Here is a 26537-nt window from a genome sequence, read left to right on the forward strand (position 1 = left end):
ATGACATTACACACTTTAGACCACAGAGTAGTGGAAAAGGGACAAGATCAAAATAAATGTACAGTTTCTTCAGGGGGTTCTGGACAAAAAGAGCATATTCAAAGAATATCTTCTTGAACATTTGCAGATAAGGTTTGGATGGGTAGAATTTATTTATGAAAATTGTGTTTATAAGTGAGTGAGCAGGAAAGTAACATTTGTTCATGGAAGTAGGAAATCTTTATTGGGATCTTTTGCACATTATAGTTACAAAATAAAAGAAAGTTTATGCCTCCTAATTTGGAGAAAATGAAATTTGGTATGAAATTCAGATTGAAGTTGGATTCTTAATAAAATGTCTCAGCCAATTTATTTTAAAGGTATTATTTAATGTACAGAAGTCTAGGAAGTTAAGACAACCCTTATCGTAAGTGTTCATTACAACTGTTTTTTAATATAATGGTTTTTGTTCCTCCAAATAAAATTAAATAGCATTTTTGTCAATGGTTTTCAGAAATATTTTGTTAACATTGAGGGATAAAGCTGCATATGTTAGGCGGGAAATTCCCTCACCTTTAGCTATCAAAACTCTGCCTCTCAATGATAAATCTCTCTGGAGCCATTGGTTCAGCTTTGTCTGTCTTTTATTAATAATTGGATCAAAATTTAATTGGCATCTGACTTTTTTATCTTTAGAGAAGGTAATTCCTAGGTAAATGATGGACTCTTTTACTGGAATATTGCAGATAGAGAGGACATCTTAGTGTTTAAAAGCAAATAATTCACTTTTTTATGTTTAAACAGAGTCCAGACACAGCAGAGAAATTACTGATCAGATCAATAGCTAACGGTACCTAAGAGTGATCTTTTAGAAACACATTAATGCAATTCTTCTTTGGCTATCAAGATGCAAGGTTATCAAACTAGTAAGACTGGGTGGAAATGCCTTCATAAGTATAAGACATTTCTCAAGCAGCTAAAAAGAAAAATGCTTCTTACACAAATCAATTTTATACTGTTTTCATAAACATGTGCTAACATTCTGTATTTACTTAATCTTTTACTTTATATTTCTTGCACTAACACCAAAGTCTATTAAAGCAATGACATTTAAGGAAAAAATTAATTTCTGTGTCCCATTCTCTGTGATTCGCCCCTTACCTCTAAAAAAAATATGCAATTTTTAAAACTTTATGACTGGCTTTTTAAAAGAAGAAAATGTTTCCAGTGTATTGTAGAACATACAAGTCCTTTGTTCCACCACCTAAAAAGAGTCACATGAGCACTCATGCTGTCTTTTTGCAATTTTTAAATTGCAATTAATGAATTGAACTATTTCTAATGAGGAAATAGTCTCAAGTTAAAATAAAATGAGTGGTTAGACTAAACGCATAGACATGTTCTCTGAAAATGAATCCGACTTCTGGTCTTGCAGTGATGATCGCTCCAGTGGCTTTGTCAAAAATGTGGTTTGTTTGAGTCAGACAAACTGCAGGAAAACTCTCAGTCTTTTGGCTGACAAAGGAGTGGATGAAAAAGGTCCGTCATGACTTTTTCCTGGGTTCATCAGAATAGGGGACATTTTCCAGCAGGAGGCTTTCTCTGGGTCGGAGCACTGTGAGGCACAAAAGCAAAAGAAATATGTTTACATAAAAAATTCTTTATAAGGAAACCATGAAAGAATTTCAAAATCTAAATGTTTTTTTTTGAATGTACATGTTGCTTTAAAACAGATGACATTTTTTATAAAAATAATGAAATCATAACAACGCACAGAGCCGTTGCTGTCCAATATGCTCCACTTGTACCACAGATTCTCGAAGAACAATTTCCACATCTGAGCCCATTTTAATCATCTGTTAAAAAAGAAAAGAAAAGAATGATAATATTAATGTAAAATCTTGCTATATGGTAAAATGTAAGTAACAAGAGCTGTTTCTAAAAAAAAAAGCTTCTAGTCTCATGGAGGATGAATCTAACAGGTGATTTAAAAGCTGATTTAAAATGAGAAACTTTAGAAACAGTTTAGGTAAATGAAGTGAAGAAATTCAGGAAAATACTTGTATTATGTCAAAAAAAGGGGGGGATACAGTTTAAGATTTAACTTTTAAAACTAGTAAAACAATCATTCAAATATTGTCTTTTTTAATCATTAAAAAACGCACTGTACCTTCTGAATGTTTTCTTCTGACGTTTCATTTTTGTTTTTCTTAAACTCTTCATTGATCTTTAACCTAGCAGCTTTCAGGAACACAACAGTCATGATCACACATTTGTATTTCATGAATTTCATCCATTGGTGTACCTGAGGCGAAACCTACCTGTCAGCGCCCCTTCGTCATCTTTAAAAACAGCCATCCTTGTTCTGTGCAGCGTTTTAAAGGCATTTAGAACCTGTAAGCATGCGCAGTCAGCTCCAAGACAGTAACAACATGTATTACCAGCATCCAACAACAAATATATGTTTATACTCTATTCAAATCTAAAAATATTTTAGACATAGTGATGTTACAAAAATGCTCACGTTAAACATAAAGAAATACTCCTCACCTTCAAACGAGTCCCCATCTTGACTTGTACTTCCGGAGGTTCAACAACCGGCCAATCAGTAGGCACGTTCAAATGACGTACACTTCTAACCAATCAGCGTCCAGCCTTATACCACAGCCCACTGACTCTACTGCGTCTGCGCGGCCTGGACTCCACTGCGCCAAGATGGCTGACGAAACGGAGAAGGCACAGACCGCCCGTCCGGGTGGAGACACAATATTTGGAAAAATTGTGCGCAAAGAGATTCCTGTGAACCTACTCTATGAGGACGATCAGGTGCGCATGACATTGATCACATCCGTGCGCGTTTTATTAGCCACACGTGCAGCGTAGTCTCCACTAGCTTCGTCCTGCTCCTCTGCAGAAACTGCCTGCTCACTTTCACAATCAATTCTTGCAGGAATCTGTCACTAAGGAAATAAAGTTTAGTTCGGAAACCATACTTGAAAAACCTCTCAAATATATTTACTTTAAAATCAAAGAATAAAATAAATGTAAAACTTTGTTTTGGGGGTAATTAGGGAATTGTCATGGGTGTCACCGTGCATGTACTGATCTGATCATTAACCGGTGTTGAAGTTACACTTTGTTTGGCAGCTATGACTGACACGTGACGACAAAAGAAAATCCACATTGACACTGGTTATGCCCATATGTCTCTGGTTTTTACTGTGATCATTATTTAGCCAAATAAATGTCACCACATGACTTTTATTTTGAAGTCCTGTCTCGGAAGAAATAAAGCAAGTGTCCTCATGCATCACAACTCAGAATCCTTACAGATCTGTTTGTGTCTCCTGTCTTTCAGTGTGTGGCCTTTCCTGACATCTCTCCTCAAGCTCCCACTCACATCCTGGTAGTTCCGAAAAAGCCAATAGTTCAGCTGTCTGTAGCCGAGGAGGACGATGCTGCAGTAAGTCTGACTGCATGTTCTTCCTTTGAGCTTCATCGCATGTTTCTGTCAGTGGCCACTAGAGGGAGCTACTTAATCTGAGATCAGAGGTCTATTTAAAGGTCGGAATCTTCACGTGTTCTCTTGTTATTTACTTCTCTTTTCAGTTGTTGGGCCACATGTTGATAGTTGCAAAGAAGTGTGCTAAGGACGCAGGTCTGACTAAAGGCTACAGGATTGTCATCAACGATGGGCCCGATGGAGGCCAATCCGTCTACCACGTCCACATCCATGTCCTGGGTGGACGCATGATGGGATGGCCCCCAGGCTAACCTTCCTCTTCCTTTGCAGACCACGTAGTCATGTCAAAGTCTGTTGTTTGGTGTCCTGTACTTCTAAACTTTAAACAGTTGATTTGGTGAAACCACATGAAACAAACATGAATCTGTTCATTTGTTAATAAAGTTTTCAACAACAGACTTTAACTTGTCTTTCATCTTTCTTCATGTCATTTAGGAGTTTAAATAAAGTAATAATCAGTAAATGCATTTATGCTATTAAAATCTAAGTTCTTTTGGATACATTTGAAACTAAAGTGCATTTGATGGTAGATCTTTCAATGAAAAAAAATCTCATTATTTTGCATCCTTTGGCTACTTTTGTTTGAAACAAAAGGTTCCAGAATTGCTGAATCTGTGTAATATGTTAAGACTTAAGGGACTGCTTATTTTACCCACTTCTATTAGACAAAATAAAACACAAGTTGGGTTTTAGCAAATATTAATTTGCAAATCTTAATAATTAAAATGTACGTTTATTTTAAGGGTCCTGTATGGATACTAAGCACTCAGGCATGTTTGCAATGCAAACAAAATGATGCAAATTCTTTTCACATGACAACAAAGACAACTGAATGGCTCATTTTATTACCAATAATGTGGATATTCAAATATAAAATGCAGTAAACATCCACAAAACAAAATAAATAAAACAGTAAATTTCTTTACAAAAATAGGAAGAAAAAACAAAATAAATGACAACACTGATCTGATGAAACATAAAAAGAAACATGTACCTCGCATTCACACTCCCCTATTGGCTTGTCTTATAACGTAATTGAGACAAAAATATTTAGAGGCTTCATTGACAGAATAAATTCAAAGAGGCAAGATGGTCACGTCTGAAATCAGGCGATATCGTCAACTGATGCAGCCTTTTCCTTCATTTTCTCCTAATCTGGATGTAAAAACACTCCAGCTTGATGTGCAACATTTTTGTGTCAACCTTCTTTTCAAGAATAATGCCCTTACAGAGTGAACATGGGCACTTTGAGGCAAAAGACAAATCAGTCTACAGTAACGTTGAATGAGAAGGAAATGAACACTAACTCTGGTACCTAAATACACTACTGTGAAAATCTCTAGACACAAACACACAATCTTTACGTAGTTTTACTCTAGTCTAGACACAGACTTCAGAGGAGAGGTTAAGAAAATGATCAGTCTCCATTTAGACATAATGTAGGCAGCCAAGTTAGAGAAGAAATGGTTAGTTTTGCAGCCTGTGAGTACAGGAAAAGGAAATTGGAGCTTCCTCCTGACTGGAAAAGAAGAAGCTTTTTAGTATTTACACTGATATGACTTTGCATCTCATGAGACATTTATAAAGCAGAGGGCAGAAAAAAATAAAAAAGAACAAGTTTTAATCAATAAATCTTTTTGTAGGCTGCTGTTTTTTAATGGCACCTTTATAAAAAGGAACTCTAGCAGTTTTTTTTCCATTTATGTGTACAAAAAAATACAAATTTGCTAAACCAAATCCCTAAAAAGTTTAGAAATGGTCTTTTTCTTATTAAACATTTAGTTTGACACAATAAAATGGAAGCTATGCGTCTGACTTTAAAATCATTCCATTAAGAACTAAAAGAAACACTTATGTGAAGGTTTTAAAGCAAAAACAAAAAAATTAAATACAAACATCCTTTTTCACTTTAGTTATAATAAAATAGTTATTATAACTAACTGATAGTTATAATAAAACATCTCATGCTGTATAATTTTTTGGCTCCAAATCACATTTTCTAGATGACTAAACAGCTGAAATGACTGGTAACGAGTTCACTTTAGTAAGGTATTGTCACTGTTTCACCTGCTAATAAATAAAAGCAGCGTTTCTGGTGGACATTGTGAAATGCATCCTTGTATCCTGTACATGCTACTGCAGGCGAGATCTCCTCTACAAGGAAGGAAACATGACCGTTAAATAAAACTCATAAGGGGTTTGAGAGGAAAGTTGAGGATACATTACAAAACAAAACAAAGAAAACACAAACAATTCGGGCTTAAAGCATGTATACTTTCGTCAGGGTGATTCTGATAGAACATTCTTTGCGGCGCATAAATTATTGCAGTGGGCTGTCGTTTATTGATGTGTAAAGGAAAATATATTAGACTGTATTGTTTTAGACTCTTGCATGAGGTGGGGGGGGTCAGGAAATTCAGCTGCTACAATTTTTCTTAAGGCATGTCCTTAGTGCAGGAAGGGTCCAGACACATGAAGAAGGCAAAAAGAAGGAAAGGACAGTACTGAAAGGCTTCAGTCAACCAGGATGACAGGTTTTATAGCAGGCATAAAAAAGTCAAATGTTATAGTTAGTCTGTTAGAACCTATGGGTCAGCCTCTGTTGCTGATATGCACAATAAACAGTCATGTATTGGAGAGTGACAAGAAGTAACTATGCTTGTATAATAAAACTGTCAGAATGGCCGCTGTGTTTATTTAAAAAAATTATGTTTTTTAAGCATTTGATAACTGAGCACCTTCACTTTTTTCAGACCTGTTAATAGTTGCTTATGTTCTTGAAAAGGTGCTGCTCATTTCTGTGCGATAGCCTCCTCCCCGCTTGGTCGCATGCGGCTAAAGGGTAGTCCTCCAACTCCTGCTAAGCCCAAACCCACACAGACGCCTTGTGCGTTCATTTCTATGCTGGTAGAAGAAGTCTGGCTCTTGGAGGAGGCTGCTGAACCCCGAGCTCCAGAGGGGATTTCCGGCAGTGACTCTTTGGCTGGAGGGGCCGATCCCGGGCTGGTGGGGGACGTTTTAGCGGATGTCGGTCTAGTTGGAGTAGTCGGGGTGGTCAGGCCGAGGCTTGCCAGAGCGTCCAAAGTTCCGTCTGGATCTACCATCACATCGATCACTGAGACGTGACATGGAGAAGATCAGGAAACTTTAGCTTTAATCCTCATTTGTGTGAAATGCCTCACATAAACGGTGCATTCAGACGTCCTTGTCCTTTAGTTCTCAATAAACTTTTCACGTGAACGGCAGGTAAAACACATAAATAAATGTTCTGACAAATAAACATTTGGCCTTTTTTTCCGTTTGATAACACGACAATCGTACCTTTATATTTTTCTGCAGCTCATCTGTTGCTTCATTCCTACTCTGTTTACGTCGGCTACTGTGGCATTTTGATTCTGTTCTTCCGCTCCAAGAACGGATTGCATTCAGACTGAGGAATCTCAGAGCGAACCGAAGCTCAGTCCGATTCGAAACGAACCGAGACCACCTCCAAAGACGGATCAGAGATTGGTTCCTGGTCCTGGACCAGGGTCCGGTTGGGTGTATTCAGCCTGAAAATTTGTTCCGAGTTCTCGGGGAAAACATACTCTGGTTCACTTTAACTCTTGTGCTATCCTAGGCACTTTAACATTGGGAGTTGGGTCATCTAGACCCACTAGACAGTGCTCTGAACCTTTTTTCTTCAATTATTTGTGATCTTCTCTGGCGTCCATGGATTACATGAAATCTTTCCACCTTTATCCACCTTTGTCATGGTAGGGAGAACAGGTCAATGTAAGGGTGGGGTCATCTAAGATAGCACAAGGGTTAAGTGAACCAAAAGTGCCCAATCTTGAATACCCCCTCAGTGAACTAAGAATATCAGCTAATGTATGCATATTAGGGAGTCCTCTGCTTACCTTGAAGTTGTTTCTCTACTCTTTTCAGCTCAAGGAAAATTGAGGAGATTTCCTGACGAAATGAGGGGAAAAAGTGACAAAAAGATTAACCTAAGAGAAAATTTAGGATTTGTTAAATTTAAGATGTCTAGTCAAGAATTGTTCAGGGTTCAATACCTTGTTTGAGGTTTTAAGAAGAGGTACATCACTTTCTGATTTCAGCTTACTCTCAATTTCTTCCCAGTTTCTGTCCTTATCCTTGAACAAAATCCTGGAGCAAGAAAACACAACAGAACCAGATTTACAGATGCATTTCTTTTAAAATAACGAATCCCAATGAGAGTTTATGGGCTTTTGAAATGACTTTTAGATACAAAAAAACTACAGACTGTAATCACCTGATCTTTCCTGCTGTTTTGTCAACAGAGTTTCTGATCTTGGTTGAGAGCTGAGAAACTGAATGTATGAGTAAGCTGTCCAACACCGCCTGAACACAACCAGGGAGAGAGAAATGACGTCTTCAATGGTGTTTGTGACAGTCTAAGCACTCTCATGGATTTGTTGCCTCACCTCTTCTCGATTCCAGGTGCGTCTCCTTAAGGCCCGGGGCTCTGCACTGTTAGGAGCTTGCGGCCGGTGCTCCACTGGTTTACCGTTAATCTCTGGCGCCTTCTTGGTGGAAATAACAGGAGGGATCTTCCTGAAGTTCAGACTCTCATCAAATACTCGATCCACCAACTGGTTGAAGACAAAAAGATATAGAAAAGAAAGGAAGAGAATTAAACAACACATGCATTCATGCCAGAGGGATGTAAAAGGACAGAGTGACTGTAAAGCAAGGTTAAATGTAAAATGTAAAGCCAACAATGCTAAAAACCTTGGTTACTAACTTAAAACATGACAGCGTACCAAATGAGAGTGTAATAGATGAATAACTCACAGCAAATAAAAACTTTGAAGCAGCAGAGAGGAACATTTTTGTTTATCCCAAGCAGTTATAGAGGAATGATGGAGTTGAGGTGAAGCACACGCAATGAGGCCGTGATAGAAGAAGAAAAATTGGGCACCTTCTTCATGCTCTCCTGTATGTCCGGCTGCACAGGACGTGCTGGGCCTACCTCTTCCCGGGTGTCGATGGCCGATCCTGGCGTGGTGGCAGCCGTGCTGACAGTGGTGCTGGGTGCCGTGCCAGACGAGCTGACCGAGTCAATCTCGCCTGCCACATCATGGATCTCCCGGGCCAGGACAGCCAAGTCTTTAGCCAAGTCCTGGCTGATCCTGCGCACACAGGGGAATAACCTGTTAACCATCAGATAAAGTATTTTAGACTCAAGACAACTACACACACACATGCACTGAAAATGATGGATTAAGGGATCCATACCTGGCTATTTCCTCGCTGTGTGCTGTCCAGTCCCTGATGTACTCCTCCTGCTCCTTCATGCGGTACTTGATCCCCGCTCCACTTGTTGCAGACACCCCTGCGCCCGAGCTGGTGGTGGAGCCGAGTCTGGAGCTGCGATGAGGGACCAGGTGATGGGGCCGTGCGTGGGATCGAGCTCCGTGCTTGGGGGAATTTCTGCTGGACCCAAACTCTTCCTCAGAGGTGGAGCCGTACTCCGGGGGCAAGCGCCTCCACCGACTGCTGCTGGACACTGTCCCATCAAAGAAGGACAGCAAAAATTTGAGCAAACATTACAACAAACTCCACAAATAGTAATAAATGTGAGGCTTTGCAACCTAGGCAGCCTGCAGCCATACAGCGGGGCAGTCATTGATTCTGCAAAGTGACCCATTTAAAAATATGAGAGGCCTGTTTAGTTCATTTTAGATTGTGTGACAGACAGAATGTAGAGAAAGAATCCAGGTGTTTAAACAGGAGCCATTAATACAAGTGGAGGATAGAAGAGTTTCTTAACGATGGAACAGGTCTGTGAGGACAGAGTTCTTGCTCTTTGTAGAAGTTAAATACTTATTTTTATCACATAAAACATTCTTTAAAAATCATTCCGTGAGATTTGTTTTTTTTTTTTACATTCTATCTGTCACAGTTGTGTATCTATGATGAACATTACAGACTCCTTTCATCTTTAAAAAGTGGAAGAACTAGAATCAGTGACTGTATGTTTAACCTTCATTATCAGAAGGTTGCAAAATCGATGATGTGAATCTAAACTTTAAGCAGCCTTTTAAAGTTAATGGGATTTACTTTGTTTTCTTCAAACTTATAATATAAATGAAGTTGTTAACAGTCATGGGATGTTCTGGAACTCTCCTACCAAACAAAAACCTAAGGAAGAACTAACACACTGAACTTGTGTTAGGTTTGTGTTAATGAATGGAAAGCAATGATCAAATCACATTAAAACAGCAGCATAGAAAGCATTGCACTGGAGTTGCTGAAAGCTCTCTGTCTGTACAGCCTAAAAAATACATGAAAGCACAGAAAAAGGTCTAAACAAAATACTACCACTTCTCCTGTTGATGAGACAAAACTACGTATGCTCTGCTGTTGTAAAGGTGAAAACACGAGCAGCGCGTTTGGGTCATTATAGTGTTCTTCAATCAATGAAAAAGCAGGGATTCAAAGTTAGGGCCACACATGTTAGAGCTGGGTCATCGCAGCTCAGCTTTCCGTCATGAAAATGTTTTGATGTCATTCCAGGGCTGGGTTTTAAAAGCTCATCTGATTTTATCAATTCAAAGAGATCCTAACTCAAAGGATGTGACATGGATTCATGAAATCTATGGCTCAATTTTCCTCTAATGTGATGCCTTGTAACAGAAAACGGCTTTACTGCTCATTTTTTATTGTAGGTACCATTTTTTAATTGCCAGGAACACGTTTGTTCAGTCCAAAGCACTAGTTATGAGAAGACTCAAAAAAATCCATATGGAATCAGTTTTAGATGGAATCGTATCCAAATAAATCAGATTCCAATCATAGAGGAATTTAGCTATTTTAACCCAGCCCCACTAATGCTGCATCATATAATATTATAATATAAACTAAGATGGGTAGCTTTCCAGTGCTGTGACCCAGGTCTGACGTCTCCACGTGCAAACACACACACACACACACACACACACACACACACGCCAAGCATGAACACACTCACGCCAAATGAACCTGCACACAAGCATCTCTCAAGTCTATAGTTCAGGTACAGTACCCATCAGCTCTTCCTCTGCATCAGCACCTGCAGTTTCAGGCTGAGAGCTCTCTAGATGATGAGAACCAATCACAACATAGTGTGGAGCTTTATGCACAGACACAATACACTAAACATTTATGCTTTCTTTCTACGTTTCTAAGAAGGAAATGTGACGGGGATGTTCTCACCTGTGGGTGAGCAGTATCCCGCTGTAGTGGTTTTAGTCTTGGTCTCATTCAGTTTGGAAACACTGTTAGCTCTCATTCTGGGTGTCAGTCTGTTCTCTGTAGGCGCTGATGAACGCAAGCCGAGGCGCAGAGCGGTCTCAGTGGACAGCCGTGCTGAAGAGGTGGAGCTTCGCGTTGTTGTGCATTCAGAGTCGCTTCGGGCTGAGATAGAGCCAAGACGGGTTCTTCGCGGCTGAGCCAGCATGTCTAGTCGAGACAGTCCCTTCCGACCGCTTGGTGGTTTAGAGGTAGAGCTGGTGGTGGACACCTCAGATGCCACGGAAACCCTGTCTGCATCGGCTAGATCTGTGTCAGATGTATCGCCAAGCCGAGCGCGGCGAAGGAGGGAGGCCCTTGTGGGCCGTGGCTGAGGCAGTGAGGCCTGCTTATTCAGGGAGGAGGTTGTGGCTGCCTGAACAGTCCGGTTGGTTTTGGAGGAACTACTTACCAAAGTTTTTCCAGTCCTGCTATCGGTTTTAGAATAGAGAACATCTTCAGAACCACGCCTGAGTGCTGAGTGCCCCAAAGGTCCAGAATAGGTTTCCTGATCTGAAGAGAGGACATCAGAAATGGGAAAGGAAGAGGTCTGATCATCATCAGTGAGATCTAGAGATGGTTGCTGTGCTCTGCAGGAAGCTGTGGATGTCTGAGTAGAGCGACGGGCATCAGTTCGGGATGTTGCTTCAGCTGTTCGGCTTTTTGATTTCCTCTCCAAGCGTTCGCGAGCACTTGCATTTAAGGTGCTGGTCCTGGATGAAGTGCTCATGTTGCTCTTCTCGCGGTGCATGCTGCTCAGAGAGCGCCGTTTCTGCACCCCACCAGCTGCTGCTTTACCCTCTGCTTCTCCAGCGGCGTGACTGGCTGTGCTGGCCGTGTCCACGTCTGATTCAGGTGAGATGCAGTCAGTCCGAGAAGGGAGTCCAGAAGCCTGAGTATTAACACCAACTTTGGTACTTTTCTGGCTCAGTTTGTTCTCATCCCTCAGTTTAGCCTCTAGAAATGCCATGACAGCTTCAGTGTCCTTCAGCAGTGTTGCAGTGTCCATGCTACCCACAGAGTCACTGCGCTCGCGGCCACTCGTGCCTCTGTTTATGCGAGGAATGAGCTCTACGTTGACGCTAGAACTGGGCTTCTCAATCGTAAAGCTGCCCTGACGGACAAGAGGTTTCCCACACTTCTCTCCTTCTTCTTCTCCTCCTCCATCCCTCTCCTCTGATCTCTTCCTTCTTTCTGTTCCACCAGAGCTACGGAAAGGACTCTTGGATGGAGACGAGGCAGGACTTTGTTTGCATTTACTGATCGTTACAGTGTCCTTCATGGGAATTGGAGACTCGCCGTCTCCCTTGTTCTCTTTCTCCTGTGGCTCAGTGTCCTGCTTCTCCCCTATGTCAGATCTTGCAGCCTGTGAGCTGGATTTGGCCTGGGGGTCATCCACGGGAAGCTGGGGGAGGGTCCTGCATTTACGGTCTGTTGGGCTGGAGGAGGATTCACCTTTGGAGAGTGCTGCCCCAGACTCAAAAGCTTCAGTTCCTAAACACATGGAAACGTCATTTCACAAAGGACAGAATATTTAGGACTTAAATTCAAAAGGAAAAATAAGTGAATTCGCTCAATTCCAAAACAAAATCTCAGCATATTTACCCCTCTCTTTGTGGATGAAATTTGCTGCCTCTGCTCCAGAACCTTCTGGGTCCATCCTGGTATGACTGGCGGCTACACTGGCCCACTGAGACACCCAGCTAGAGTCACCGGTAAGAGCCTAACAGAGAGTGATGAAGATCGATAAAGGAACCACTGAACACATCATGAGAATTTACTGCTAAAAATTCTAAATCCAAAACTCAAAAGGAAAAAACAAGTAATCTTGTACAAATCTGCATCAATGAATCACTTAAAATTCAATATCATGTGGCAGGGATTTTAACGGCCCTCTTGCTCTGATTTGGTTCCCAGATATTAACGACTCTGAACGTTACATATACACAAAAACCATGTACCGTACTTAAAGGGCTTAAAGGATGGACAGAGCAGACACTGTCTCAGCACACTGACCCCTCCTCTTATGAAATAGCCTGGAGGGCTGAGTAAGTCTTCCTCATTTTAGTATGATCTAGGTCAGACTCAGAAGACTTGGCCTCCTCCCATAAACTAGCACGGGAAGTCACAGGAGTGATTGTGAGTCACGGTATAAACCTCAGCCAGGAGTGTTCTACTCCTAAAATGCGGTCGTTCACATCTACAAAGGTTTTTGTAGATCTACTATGAATGTAGCAAATAAAGAGGACATTCAATGAATAATACAAAGAGTCTACCTCTTTTCCAGGTACTCCACTCTCCTTTTCTTTCCCTGTTCTTTTCAGGTCGGATAAAAGAGAGTTTTCCGTATTATCCTGGACCCCAAACACCTGCAAGATGAAGATAAATTAAGATCAAATAAAAAAAAGGTAATAAAACATGTATAACTTGCACATGCAACATGTGTATGGAGTGATATTTCTGCCACTACGTAGCACACAAAACTTTCTAAGTTGCAAATGAAACTATTAAATATTTGCTTTAAATAATTTGTTATTCTGCTTTCATTTTTTTTTTTTGCTTTCAAAATTTTTTTTGCATTCAAAAACTTTTTTTGCATTCAAAAACTTTTTTTGCGTTTGCAAAACACATGTTTTCGCATGCGTTGTGTCAAATCTCCCTTTTTTTCGCATCTTTGATTTTGCTGAGTTAAGTTTCAGTTTGACATGACAAAGCTGCCATCAAACAGCTGCTAATTGGTCCAGATTCTAACCAATCAGGTGTCTCTGTCTCATATTGACGGTGCTTTTTTTTTTTAATTGGTTCAGAACAAAGGTGACATACAGCAAAAGAACAAGGAACAATAAACTGTACATCAAATGTTCAAAGTAAACGCCAAGGGATATACAAGCAAGAAAATAAACTTATATTAAATTATAAAGCTGAGCAAGGTGATACGTTTTAATTGCTTTTTTGTTTGTACTGGGGGAAATGGAATGTAAGTAACATCTAATTTGGGCTAGTAAATCAAGAAAATTAGGAGCTTTATTGCTGAATTTAGATTTGTAAATATATAATACTTGGTTAATAAAATCAGAAGATTTATTAAATAAAATTGAGATAAAAATGTATTAATATAATTAACGTAACCAAATAAGATAAGAAAACATAAGATCCCAGATTTTTTCAGTGTACTTGCAGGTCCAAAAGAAATGCACCAATGTTTCCTCAAACTGAGAACAGAAAGAAGAGTTTTTATTAATATCCCTTTTTTAGCATTTGCATATACTGATTTGTTGGATAAAACCTATGAATGATCTTGAATGAAACCTCTTGCACTTTGTTGTTTATAAGATATTTGTTTGGCAGAAGCCAAACCTTTTCTCAACACATTTGACCATGAAGTAAAGTCCAGAAAGTTATGGCCGGGGATTCCGTTTTTAGCTCCTGCTGGAACAGTCTTCGGATGGCTTTGTTTTGATTTGTCAAAGCAGAGAAGCAGAGTTTTTTTTTTTTTTCCGACAACAGTGTCCGTCACGTGAAGCTGTGGTTGGGGAGCAGACGGAGTAGGAGTTCCTTTATAAAGATAGGCGAGGTTGAGGGAAATGGCATCAAAAACATATTGACGGTGCTTGGAGGCAGACGTGGACTTTGTGTCGGTTTTGTTCTAACAGGATTCTGCCGTTTTCAATCCTTATGGCCCATTTCTCTCAGAGTAAAACCCAGAAAGAGCAGCAAAGCAGCTAAAATCAAACCAAGTTTTGTATTTATTTATGTCAGTGTAGTGACCAACGTGTATAAATATCTGCAGCAGAAAAAAAATGTCAGAGCTCCGACTCGGTCCGTCCAGCAGGAAGTAACATTTATAATTTGTGTCAGAACTATTGTTTTATTTTAATCAATAAATGTTGAAATATTAAGAGAAAATAGCATTTTTCCACGAGTAATTTTTTTCAATTTGGACAAACGCTTACGAGTTCTAAAACACAAGACACAGTAAAAATTGACATATAATTCAAAAATGCTTCTTCTGCTAAATACATTGAGTCCACTGTGGTGAGCCATCATTATTTTGCTTATTGCTGTTCATCTAATCCCAAACACTTGTGCAGCATAAAATAATATGTGCTTTATATCTTTTATTGTTTTGCTTTAACAAACAGATCTTAAAGAAAATCACACTTTTAACAACTACTTTGACAGATCACATACAGGCCCATTGATTTAATGTCAGCAGATAAACTTTAAAGTTTCAGGAGATCCTCAGCCATAAATTCAAAAATCTGACTTAGTAAAAATTAATTAATGCTAAAAAAGAAAGTATAAATTATTGTTAAAATGGTAAAAAAAAAAAGAAAAAGAAAAAGTCTTCATCCAAAGAGACAAAATCGAGGATAAAAAGAGCTGAAGAAAAAAGTTTTTGAAAGCAAAAAAAAAAAATTGAAAGCAAAATAAAAATAATTGAAAAAGCAAATATTTAGTATTTTTATTTGCAACTTAGAAAGTTTTGTGTGCAACGTGGTTGCAGAAATATCCATCCATACACGTGAACCAAATTTTAAAAGCACGTAATCACTTATTACTGTTCGGAAGGTTAACACGAATGTATATTTGGCTACAAAAAATGACTAATGCTGGTCTCTACTAAAGGATCAAATGACACACGAACAAACCAAAATCACACAAGCGTTTCACGAAAACGTGGGGAGAAAAGAGAGCAGACAGCTGTGGGCAGCTTACCAATTAACATGTCAGCTAATTACAGGAATTAAAATGGCAATGCTCCCAGCTAAGAACATAATGGACTCAGGCAGACTGAATGGATATATACTCCTCTAATTATGTCACTGCTGGTCACAAGCTAGCATCGACATAAAAAAACAGCAATTCAAGCTCACAGGCCCCGAAGATGCCGTTTAGTGAATACGGCTTTGAGTTTAAACATCTGAGTCTGCAGGTGACAATTTCACTCAACAGCTAGCTGTTGCTATTTCAAGAGATTATGCTGTTATTTTACCTACTTTATTTAAACTGTGGTTAAAACAACTAGCAGTTTGTCTTTGCTTTCCTTTTTTGATCTTATACTGACTGAACCACATTTTGCCTCTTTCAGATGCTTTCTTTGACCACTAAAGAGCTCTGCACCAAGAGGTGAGGCTGCAGGTTTTTTTTAGCCCCCCTAGGGTGTTATTTTAATAAGCAAGAACAGCGCTGGATGCAGCAGTTCACTGCAGGCAATACATTACAGAGCAGAGGCAATACATTCAGCGGGATAGAGTAGAGGGGCTGTGGTCAAGTAAAGCCATAGAGAGATGATACCTTTGCTTTAAGAACATCTAATGACTTCCTAACTGTAAAAAGTGCAGACGAGGCAGGTAATAAAGAGTGAATTAATAGTTGCTGTAGTTTGCTTCTTTCAGGTCTTCAATTAAACTACATCAGCTTGACTTTAACGAAGATTTTTTTGTTGTTTTACTTGCTATTATGATGAAAAACAAAATCTTAAAGACCCTGTTGGTGCTTTAGAGAATTACCAAATGCAAACAAAGATACATACTTTTATATAGTCTTGGTAAATAGACAACTTTCTGCTTATTAGTGTAAGTCAGGCAGAGAGGTCGTATAAATGCTGAAATGGTTGAAATCAAGGTCGTGGAAAACTGCGTACTTTTGCATTTTTTTTACTTATCAGTTTGATCATAACGCTTCGTCATGAAAAAGTGTTTGTAAGTCAAACTTCTGCTGATGTCTGTGAAATCTATTTCTAATTAGGTGTCCTCTTCTAATGCATTAGGGTAACTACGTATGTCTGTGTGTAATGCTACGTTCACACTGGGCTCGGAAAAGTGCGTCCAAACGTCCGCTTCCAATGAAAACCTGCCTCTTTGTGTTCTTTTGTTTTGGGTTAAAAACTCTGGCATTCATCTGTCGCTAAGCAAGTTTTTAGACCCATTACCAGGTTCAACGTTCACAATGCGCGGCAACTGAACGCATGCTGAAGGTTTAACCACTTGAACTTTGACCACTCAGGGATTTGGTAGTGATGTATGACTAGCGTTCTTTTCAAAACACGGAACTGCCAACCATTTAAAAATCCATTGTGAAGGAGAAAATGAACAATATCAATTTGTGCCCGTCTGGATTTATATGACAGCAAGTCTGTCATAAATTGGAATAGAGCTGTGAAAGACAATGCCTGGAGTAAAATTTGTGAGATTTGCACCGCTTCGACATTTTGCACCAAGGCTCTTCCAACTGTGAATCCTTGCACTAGTATCGGGTGGCAACAGACCTGTGGGAACACCATATGCTAAAAGTGCGTTTAAAAACCCACTTTCATGTTCTTGAACACATGTCCGGTGTGTTCATACCTCTAAACGTTTTTATGATGCTCTACGAAAAAAGGTGAAAAACCCTGAAAACAGACTAACATCTCAAAGCATTGCTACCTTGTCTATCATGCGTCTGGCCTCCTCTTCCTCTGGATTGCTGTTCTCCAGTTCGATAGTGTAGGTCCCCTTATCGCTGTGATCATCCTCTGCTTCTCCACCAGCAGGCCGAGCTTCTCTGCCAACCAGTGAGGCGTCCTCACTGGGGGTGGTGGGGCTGCCGGTTGCCAGTCCGGTGCTGGCTGAGCTACGACCTATGCTATGATCCTCTGACCTCTGCTTGAGGAGCACACGGGCAGCTGTTGGGGCACCTACAGTCACTGTTGCTGGTATTGGAGCTGGGACTTTACCTGACAGATGCACATGCAGGCAAATACACAACCACTGAAAAGTGTTTTTCCAAAAAATGTTAATCTTATTTTACAAACAGTCGTTTTTAGGTCTTTTGTGTGTGAAAGCATTCATTCACAATTACCTGAGTCTGAGGCTGTAGTGGCAGACGTGGAAATGCTGAACACCTTTGGGTGAGAGGGAGGCTGAGGACACAGGCCCTCGCCTCCCGTGCCTCCCGGAAGCAGCGGTGCAGTCTGGGAAAATGAATATGACCGCCGCTTGCGTGGGTTTTCCTCGTCGTAAAGTTCGATCATGAAAGCTGTGCGAGTTCCAGTTGTTCTGGCCCCGCCCACAGTTGTGTTCCCCACCACTGTTCCTGTTGTTCCTGGAGCGTGGCCGTGCGCCGCCTTCAGGCGTTCCTCGAGGGCATGACGTCGACTGGAGAAACGAAGGCCCAGTCCGTTCTCCGAGTCGCTCTGGGTGCCATCCTCATGTTTGCTTCCTACTGAGAAACAAACAGAAACCAGATAAATGATTAGAGTTAATATTTTTTTTACCAAGAATCAAGTGGAAAAGAGCTTTGTTTTCTATAAAAATGTCCAACATTATATTTTGCAATTTTTGATAACAAAGATCTGGTTTTAGCACTGTGAAAAACCATACTTCCTTCAAATCTAAATCACATTTAGTGTAATCTTTACAAACAAAAAATGTGTTAAGTATTAGAATGCAGTAACATGAGCAGTGATCTGCATCTGAGTTATTTGCAACATTTTATAAAAAAAATATACACACCTGACTGCACATCCCCTAAAAATCCACCATACCGGTCGTTAAACAACTGAATTTTTTTCAAACCATAAGAGTCTGCAGCTGTGGCCGGATTCTAACCTATAAACCATCAGATAAATCATCATGTGATCTCCACAACACATTACAGTCGCCTTACATTCACAAGTGTCTGGGCTGAATCAGCAACCAGGCTGGAGACAGTGTGCCACACCAATGCAGACAACCCACCCACACAACCACTGGCCCTGCCCACTTCACTGCCAGCAGGCTGGCGGAGGGGGAGGGAGCAGGAAGGCAAGAAGGGAGGGGTCAGAGATGAGGGAAGCAAGTGCGAGAGTGACAAGAGGAGGTGTTAAAAGAGGGGAGGCGAAAGGGGAAAAGGGGGAAGCTGAGCTAGGAAGGAGGATGGGGGATGTGAGGATGAAGGTGGATGTAAAACAATCAAGTCAAAACATAAATAAAACAACAAAAAAAGGGCAAATTATGGTCTTCTGGTAATTTGAGAAAAATTGTTTGCATTACAAATGTGCCTTTTTCAAATGATTTCACTCTTATTTCCAGACATAAGCCTCTGATGCACAGTCTTCACGTACACTTGCATCTCTTATTTCTGGCTTCAGAAAAGGCCAGATTCTGAATCTTTTTACAAATAAGAATCGCTGAGTAGTTCCTTCCATGTGCATATAGACAGGAACAGATACACACTAACATGCTTTGCATGAAAGTTCTTCAACATGACAAGGTAAACGCAGGAGCAGCTTCTTTTTCCTTTATGGAAAAAAGTGCAGTTAACCTTATTCATAACATCTGCATATTTGTAGATAAATTACACATTTTTAAAGAAAACACAAACTTACAGTTTAGTTTTCATTCAATTACACCTTCTCTCATATTAAACCATTTACTATAATCATTAAGTAACCTGCAAGGAAGTGTAGCCAGATCTTTAATAATTGACTAGAACATTTGTGAAACAATCCAAAACAGAACTTACTTTAACTGGTGCCCAATGAAGCATAGGTTTTTCTATATGCGGATTGTAAAAAAAAAAAAGAAAAAAGCATAAAGAAAAGACCAAATAAAGTTTTAGCCAGCAGATGAAGGGGACTGACAGATCAGCAGGAAGAGAAGGACAGCTCTTTGGTGCTGTGTGTACCCGGCACAAAGCAGCCCTTGGCAGGACCAGGGGAGAACAGAGGTGTCTGTCATAGTCCAGGGTTCTGTCCCCGCTTGCTCCACATGAGTCACAGCAGAGCTCTGCATTTGTACTCACATACACAACAGAAAGTCCAAAACAAAGATGCCTTGCTTTACTGGTCAGGATCGTACAGTAGTTGCAAGAAACAGAAGCCCCGAATATTTGCAATTTGATTGATAAGTTTTGGATGATATTTTAATCTGATCCTTAAAGGTATTACAGAACTGAAATGCACAGATAGATGATGATACAGTAGAACCCACTGCATTCCAAAATCAATATGACAGACATTTCTAAGCACATTTTTTAAGCAAATGACTTACCCTACAAATCAAAAAGCTCCAACTGACTTTCTCCTCTCAGCATCCACTACTGCTTTCTCTGCCAGGCAACTCAGTGACACACCCAAAGCGCAGCAGCTCACATGCTTTCTCCCTGCACATGCTGCACTGCTCGCTGCAGGTCTGTGCTCTCACCTTAAACAGGATCTGTATCTGCAGCGCTAACACATGCCGTAAAAAAAAAAAGAGAGTTCACGGCACAACTGTGCTCTTTGTACATGGACGTCTTCCCTGCTGACATCTGCATCACTGTTACTATGACAACAATCAACCAAATACTGCGCTTTCTCCTTTTGCCAGCAACCAATCCCTCAAAGCCTTCCTCCTCCTTTCCTCTTTTCTTTTTTTCTTTTATCGACTCAAACCTGTGCAAGTACTGCTGTTAAAGCTGCTCTCAGTGTTTTTTTAAACCCTTTTAATTAACTTGCTGCTTAAAAAACACATTGAAAATGAAACCCTGATATGTATTGGATTCTAAAATAAATTTTAAAAAGTCATAAATGAATTCAGTATTTTATGAAATGTCAGAATCAATAAAAAGTTCCCACTTTGAAAAATCAAAACAAGCTGAGATTGGGTGGATCTGTTCATCTCATATTCCACTTCATGCTTTTACTATTCTTTTCTGCGTTCCCCTCTTGGGTTTCCTGTAATTCAGCAGCCTCTTCCAGTCAAAAGGTTAGTCAGTCAATCAGGTAATAACACCATCCTGCATTAGGAGAAACACTCTGTCACCAGGTTGACAAACATGTTGATGGTCCTGACACCATGTGATAAATGAGGTTTCCATCTTCCTTTTTTCTCTTTTCATCAGCTTATGACCTCCAACTCACCTCAACTAATTTTAAAATTGGCTTCTACTGAATTGAGCCTTAATGATCACATGAAAACACTACTGAAACAAAAAAGTCTTATTTATAATTATAAGAATGCAGACAGAAATGTTCTTGTTACCATTCAAAAATCAAAACACAAAACAAAGTGAACTGGAATCTTGTAAAAGATAAGCACAGCAGCCAAAACCAGAGAAGTCTAAAAACAGACAGGCCTTACCTTTGAGTCTTTTCAGATGGACAGGCACATCACTTTTGATGCTTTTACTGTCATCTTCTGTGGAGTCTCCACGGACAAGAGTGGGGTCGTTATGAGCCAACCAGTCAGCCACCTTGGTTTCAGAGGCCACCATGGCGGCTTGCAGCGTGCTCAGGTCCCTGCCTCCTGCACTTCCGCTCCTCTTGGAGCGTGATCTGTGGTGCTCTGAATTGAACTTTGACACGTGGTCTTTAATGGTGACTTTCCCTGGAGATGTGTTGTCAAACTCTATAGTGAAGGAGGCGTGACCCTGTGCTGCTAAAGAGAGAGAGACATTTCTTTGTAGCTGAAAAAGCCACTCCTAAAATACCTTATTAAAATAAAGGAGACATGTAAAAGTAATGATTTGTTGTTCTAATGAGTAAATGAAGAGATTTCTTTTTAAATATTTGCAGTTTAATAACAGTTTAAGCTTCTGAAATGTCTTTTCACCTGCAGCAGCTTGGCTGTTGGCGGCACTGTCTGTGTCCTTGGTGGGAATCTCATGGATGCCATTATTAGCCATGTGACCTTCCTTGTTAGGAATCTCAAAATAACTGGAAACGTGGGTCGTAGATGCATGAAGATCCTCTTTTCCCCTGTCTCCTCTATGAGTGTCTTTGCCCTCTGGTTTGGGAAAACACAAAGGAATAGGCATTAGCTACAAATAACAAGGGAAAAGCAAAGTCAAAAATCTTTAACCAAAATTTTCATTTTAAAATCAGTTATACTGAAGATGAAACCTAGGACTCAAGTCCAAAGATACTAATGAAATCCATATGGATCAATTCAATCAGGATTTGTTTTAGTACATAGAACAGAACATGGAAAAAAACAGAGTGCCACATCCCAGCTCTTAAAGAGACAGTATTTATGTTAAAATTGTATCTATATTTCCTACACTTAAAACAAGAAATCCCAGTGCAGCTTCCTCTTTACATTGCTTATATCAAGCATTTATTTGTCATCATTTAAATGAACAAACAGCAGATCTGTCTGGCCTAAACATGATAAATGATACTTTTAGAAATGACAGAGGCCATCTGCTTCTAACTGGGGAAATAATGGAGGAACATATGGTGATCAACAATGAAAAAAACAAAAACAAAGAAACATCCACTGTTTGGAAGAAATTTGTTAGTGGACATTTGTGGACAAATAAATGCTTAAAACAATTTTGTCTTTTCTGAAAAATAAAGAAAAGAATAATAAGAAAACAGTCCTCTGGGCTAATATTTCACCTTCCATCATTCAACTCAGTTTAGGAGACTCAGAATGTCTACGATGTACAGGTTTTATGCCTGCGAAAGCTTTTAAAACATTTAGGAAAGAATCACATGTAAAACAGGAATAAATGTCCCATTCAAACTGTGCCCATTAATAACAGGGTTAAAAAAAACACAAAAAACAAACCTATGCAAAAGATATCTGAGCTTTATATCTGTATTTCTGTTAGATTTAGGTTTTTGATGATTAAAAAAAGTTGCAATCAAACCTTTTGTTTTGTGGTTCAGCTTTACAAATGAGCCTCTCAAAATCTCAATGCTGGGGTTTCCAAAGCCACAATCCCCCATCTAAAAATAACTAGGGCCATTTCTATTTCAAATTAAACATTCTTTGTTAACACAAACATTTTTGTCTATTGGTTCATGTTATTACTTAACACATTTTATGTGTAAACACCTTATTATTCATCAGTAAAAACTCAAATTGAATGTTTCCTTTTACGTTTTGACAAAATGCTATAATCTAGTTTGTTTTTTTTAATGTGCTTCAGTTTTTAAGCAAACAAACATAACAAACATCTATACATTTAACCTATATCTTGGGATATGTTTGGCTCAATAGAAACATATAAATATTGGTCATGAATGTGGCAGCAACTTTAACAAAAAGGGGTACGGTGACCTAAAAAGAAAACAAAAGTTCCTTCAACTTCTCAGATGGGTAAAGAAACTGACTTGATAGAGTGGCTTTTAATAGAACCTGATGTAAACTAAATGCACAGTAAGTGAATGTCAGATCCAGACGCTTGGCTCAGACCTCTTTACCAGTTGCATTAGCCAAAGTACATGGATTCGAGAGCAATACTTACAAGACATGAGTGGCAAGCTAACGGCTGCTGCAGCTTTCACAGTGGGCAGTCTGTTCAGATGATCTGTGTGTGTGCTGTATGTGACTTAGTAGGAAAGGGGGAGCTGGCGCAATGGCGTAACCCAATCGGCTTTACTGACAATACATATAGAGGGGGGCAGGGGGCTCTGACAACACTGCCTTTTCACTGAGAAAGAGAGGAAGGCTCACCAAACCCAACTACTCACACACACAAGAAAGAAAAAAAAATTCTTGGACACAGAATCTGATTCTGCTTCAAATCTCTCTTTCCTCTTTCAGTTCCTCTTAACTGTCTTATCAGATGAGAGAAGAAGACATTTTTAGGGGAAAGGTCACATGGTTTCAAAAACACAAACTGATTTGGTGGGGCTTTCTTACTGAGGTCCATCTCCTTTACTCACAACAGCCCTGATGCTCTGCTTCATAAATAGATTTACAAATACCTGACAATGAGGGTTTTTAAAAGTTATGTCAACAAAACTGCAAAAAAATAAAAAATAAAACTCACCCACTTCCATGATTGATGTACCAATCCCATTTAATCAAACCTTTAAAGCTTTCAACTCAATCTTGCATCTTTGCATAAAAAAGCACTTTCCATCTCTGTAAAATATATATACTGGTACGTTTGCAAAAATTGAATCCTAAAGACAAAAGTCTAACTAAAAATGTTCTTTTTCTAACTGGTAAAGAAGATGCAGGGGTAAACATCCAGATGTGGTCAAAGACTTGAGGACCTTCAGTCTGCTGCGGTGTTTCTGCATGATTAACCTCCCCCCACTACAACCACACTGGTCCGGTCGGTACACCAGTCTGCCACAGACTGATTTTGCGTCAATGAGCTGTGCTTCTATTGGTGTAGTCTCTAATCCCGTTACTCTGACTATCCATTATGAGTTGGTAAGACCCCCACCCCCTTCAGTCATTGGGTCACTATTCACACACATGTTGATGGCAAACCGACATTCAGACGCCACAGAGAGCCTGTTAACATTTGGATTGGCAAAAACGCAAACATATTTTGCAAGTAAAACACATATACAGTTTAGGATGATCAACCCATTTTTCTGATGCATTACTGAAGAAATCTAACAATATCGGTACCGGTATACGCTAATGCTGTAAGCTTTAAACCAGTAAAAGACTGATTATTATATCTCTAGATGGTTAAATGCCATCTAGAGATAATCTGCAATAGTCATTCATTGTACAGAGAGCAGATTAAATCAATGATGGTCCAACGTTGCGGGTGAACCTAAACAGTAGCATCTACATTATAAGCAGCTTTTTCAGTGTTCCTGCTGCAGAAATCAGTTTTTCATTGCCTTTGCATGTTTGAAAAGTGGGTTGATTGTCAAAGACTTAACATGTGTAGATTTAATGGAGACAACACCAGTAGATTTAAGTAAAATTTAGCACACACAACTAACAAAATTGAAGACTCCAAGATCAGCATTGGTATGAGAAAAAAGGGAAAACCCTGATGTAATGAACTGAAAAGGTTTAGGACAGCTCAGCTGTTTAATTAGAACCTGACACCTGCAGCTGATACACTAACCAACAGAAAATTGAGACAATAGAAAAGCAGAACCTTGGCTTACAACAAATACAAAATAGAAAACTCATGACAATAAAAACATCTTCAGAAATGTAGCAGTAGATGTTAAAAATAAATATCTAATAATAAAATATAGTTCTGCAGTTTTCTGCTTCATTCTTATTACATTTAGAATGTACTAAAGTCTGTATACACAACACTTGTTAATTTTTTTACTTTGCAATAAACGTTTTTATTGGTCCAGAATGAATTAAAAAGGAGCCACATGTTTTATAGATGTAATTAATCCAACTACAGAGTGCAGTTTTGTATCCTTAAGCAAATATTATGCGCTCTGGTTAAAGATGGCTGTGCTGGCAATACTCCATATTCAAAAGAGAAGCAACAATGGATTCTTGGTTGTTTTAAATACAAGTGATAGCTGACTGACTCCGTTTAGACTGCCACAAACGTCCAAACACAGAAAAACACTTGTGGTTTAACTGCTTGCCAAAAGTAGAAGGAAACACAGCAGATTTCTGAGGAGAGAGTTTTTTGCAACCTTAAGGAATACCTGGGTCTGCTCAAATCTCTTTGTTTTGAGTAAACACTATTTTCTGCAACTTACAACCCAGCATGATTAGATTTATCATCATGTTGGATTGTGTATAATTTCAAAATATAAACAGAGTACTGACAGTACGTTTGATGAGAATGAGTGGTGTGACTCAAAGCAACAGAGCATTAACATCAAGCACTCGTGTCTTAAACATATTTGTTTCTGTTTACAGGTTTATGCTTCTTCATTCTAGGAAACCATTGGAGAAAGAAGCCACCGAGCCTTTTCTTTGCAGTCCCTCCCATAAGTCAAACAAACAGAAATCAAGCTCAATACTGGCATCTTTTTTTGAGCTAAAAGGGGGAAAGTAAGATTACTGTAGTCGCAACATGAAGCACTCAGTGCAAAACAAATGTTATCAAAGTCACAGCAACAACAACAAAAAAGGTCATTTTCAAGAGCATTAATAATTATAAGTTCTGCCTCCAACTCGGCTAATTTTCAGAAATCAGAGAGGTCTGTCTGTGAACAGCACCCTTTCAAACACAATCAGTTTTTTTGTTTAGAAAATATGGCAAAATAAACTAAATGTAAACATTGCCTGTGTGTCCAGTGGAATTTGAACCTCTGTAATAAAATCTATATTTTAAAGTCTCTAACCTGAAACAAAGTTGTCCTGTTTTTTGGAAGAACCAGACTTGGATTCCTGTTTGAAGGAATTTTCATCATCTGCATCGCCATCTCCCCACCAAGATGGCTGGCCATACAATGGAGTCCCACGAGGCAGCGCTGTCACATCTGGAGACACAAATACAAGTACAAAATCATGTAATGCAGCAAGTCTACATTCCATTGCAATGGTTTTTAGTTGAGTGACTATTATAAAACTTACAAGGGCTGGGTTTTCAAAAAGTGATTGATGTTTACAGAAAATGAAATTTTGATCAATTAAACCAAGTTTAACCTCTTATGACCTGGCATCCACATACGTAGACACCACGTTTTGGGTTATTTTGCCACATTAGTTATTTCTGCTTAACTGGGACGCTGTGACTATGTGTTCAAAGGGTTAGCCCAAATATTGCCTTTGGTCTTAGAGGTTAAAGAGGAGCGCAGAGAGCATAGTTGCTTTTAAGAAACAGCCCAAGACCCATCTTTTTAACCTGGCTTTTAGCTAATTTTACTACTTTTATTATTTTATTTATTTATTTATCTTTATTTATCCTGTTGTATTTATTGATCCATTCTATCTTGTTTTATGTATTGTAGGTTTTCTATTTTAATATATTTTAATTTAATTAATATTTTAATTTACCCTATTTCAATGTTTTATTGGTTATTTGTTTATTGCTTTTATGATTACTTTTTAATACTCGTTTTTATTTTCTTTTTTCTCTTACTTCCTTCTGTTTTTTTCTATTGCCT

At 39.2% G+C, this 26537-nt stretch overlaps 3 protein-coding genes across 11 annotated transcripts in view; 1 reads left to right on the forward strand and 2 right to left on the reverse strand.

Annotated features, from left to right (window-relative positions):
• Window positions 1-203: 203 nt before the first annotated feature.
• lyrm7 (LYR motif containing 7) lies at window positions 204-2641 on the reverse strand. Its single transcript, XM_004077052.3, has 5 exons — window positions 2530-2641; window positions 2301-2373; window positions 2150-2220; window positions 1754-1835; window positions 204-1594 (listed from the first exon to the last, which is right to left on the reverse strand). The coding sequence occupies exons 1-5, from the start codon at window positions 2545-2547 to the stop codon at window positions 1524-1526; spliced, it is 315 nt and encodes a 104-aa protein (XP_004077100.1). The 5' UTR covers window positions 2548-2641; the 3' UTR covers window positions 204-1523.
• Window positions 2642-2650: 9 nt separating this feature from the next.
• Window positions 2651-3901, forward strand: hint1 (histidine triad nucleotide binding protein 1). Its single transcript, XM_004077053.4, has 3 exons — window positions 2651-2805; window positions 3338-3442; window positions 3589-3901. The coding sequence occupies exons 1-3, from the start codon at window positions 2695-2697 to the stop codon at window positions 3751-3753; spliced, it is 381 nt and encodes a 126-aa protein (XP_004077101.1). The 5' UTR covers window positions 2651-2694; the 3' UTR covers window positions 3754-3901.
• Window positions 3902-4325: 424 nt separating this feature from the next.
• Window positions 4326-26537, reverse strand: part of cep170 (centrosomal protein 170) — a 35630-nt gene continuing 13418 nt past the window's right edge. The window contains exons 8-23 of one of the 9 annotated variants that reach the window (XM_020709445.2): window positions 25773-25910; window positions 21355-21528; window positions 20884-21177; window positions 17642-18004; window positions 17227-17516; window positions 13075-13167; window positions 12404-12521; window positions 10724-12292; window positions 10554-10604; window positions 8765-9035; window positions 8448-8679; window positions 7951-8118; window positions 7779-7867; window positions 7558-7651; window positions 7402-7453; window positions 4326-6617 (exon numbers count right to left, since the gene is read on the reverse strand). In XM_020709445.2, coding sequence (XP_020565104.1) covers window positions 6295-6617; window positions 7402-7453; window positions 7558-7651; window positions 7779-7867; window positions 7951-8118; window positions 8448-8679; window positions 8765-9035; window positions 10554-10604; window positions 10724-12292; window positions 12404-12521; window positions 13075-13167; window positions 17227-17516; window positions 17642-18004; window positions 20884-21177; window positions 21355-21528; window positions 25773-25910 — 4319 coding nt within the window. In that variant the 3' untranslated portion in view covers window positions 4326-6294. Of the gene's footprint in view, window positions 6618-7401; window positions 7454-7557; window positions 7652-7778; window positions 7868-7950; window positions 8119-8447; window positions 8680-8764; window positions 9036-10553; window positions 10605-10723; window positions 12293-12403; window positions 12522-13074; window positions 13168-17226; window positions 17517-17641; window positions 18005-20883; window positions 21181-21354; window positions 21529-23524; window positions 24008-25772; window positions 25911-26537 lie in introns of those variants that run through there. The other 8 variants (XM_020709446.2, XM_020709447.2, XM_020709448.2 and 5 more) reach the window with 8 other exon arrangements.

Source organism: Oryzias latipes, chromosome 15 (assembly GCF_002234675.1).
Source record: "Oryzias latipes chromosome 15, ASM223467v1".
Taxonomy (NCBI): domain Eukaryota; kingdom Metazoa; phylum Chordata; class Actinopteri; order Beloniformes; family Adrianichthyidae; genus Oryzias; species Oryzias latipes.

What these genes read in the sequence shown, in the direction of transcription:
- lyrm7 (XM_004077052.3), bottom strand. An exon ending in TGACGAAGGGGCGCTGACAG is followed by an intron (nt 2,221 to 2,300) that starts GTAGGTTTCGCC and finishes TGTTCCTGAAAG; the next exon opens with CTGCTAGGTTAAAGATCAAT. An exon ending in TATTGGACAGCAACGGCTCT is followed by an intron (nt 1,595 to 1,753) that starts GTGCGTTGTTAT and finishes TGTGCCTCACAG; the next exon opens with TGCTCCGACCCAGAGAAAGC.
- hint1 (XM_004077053.4), top strand. Translation starts at nt 2,695, where the DNA reads ATGGCTGACGAAACGGAGAAGGCACAGACCGCCCGTCCGGGTGGAGAC. An exon ending in TACTCTATGAGGACGATCAG is followed by an intron (nt 2,806 to 3,337) that starts GTGCGCATGACA and finishes CCTGTCTTTCAG; the next exon opens with TGTGTGGCCTTTCCTGACAT. An exon ending in CCGAGGAGGACGATGCTGCA is followed by an intron (nt 3,443 to 3,588) that starts GTAAGTCTGACT and finishes TTCTCTTTTCAG; the next exon opens with TTGTTGGGCCACATGTTGAT.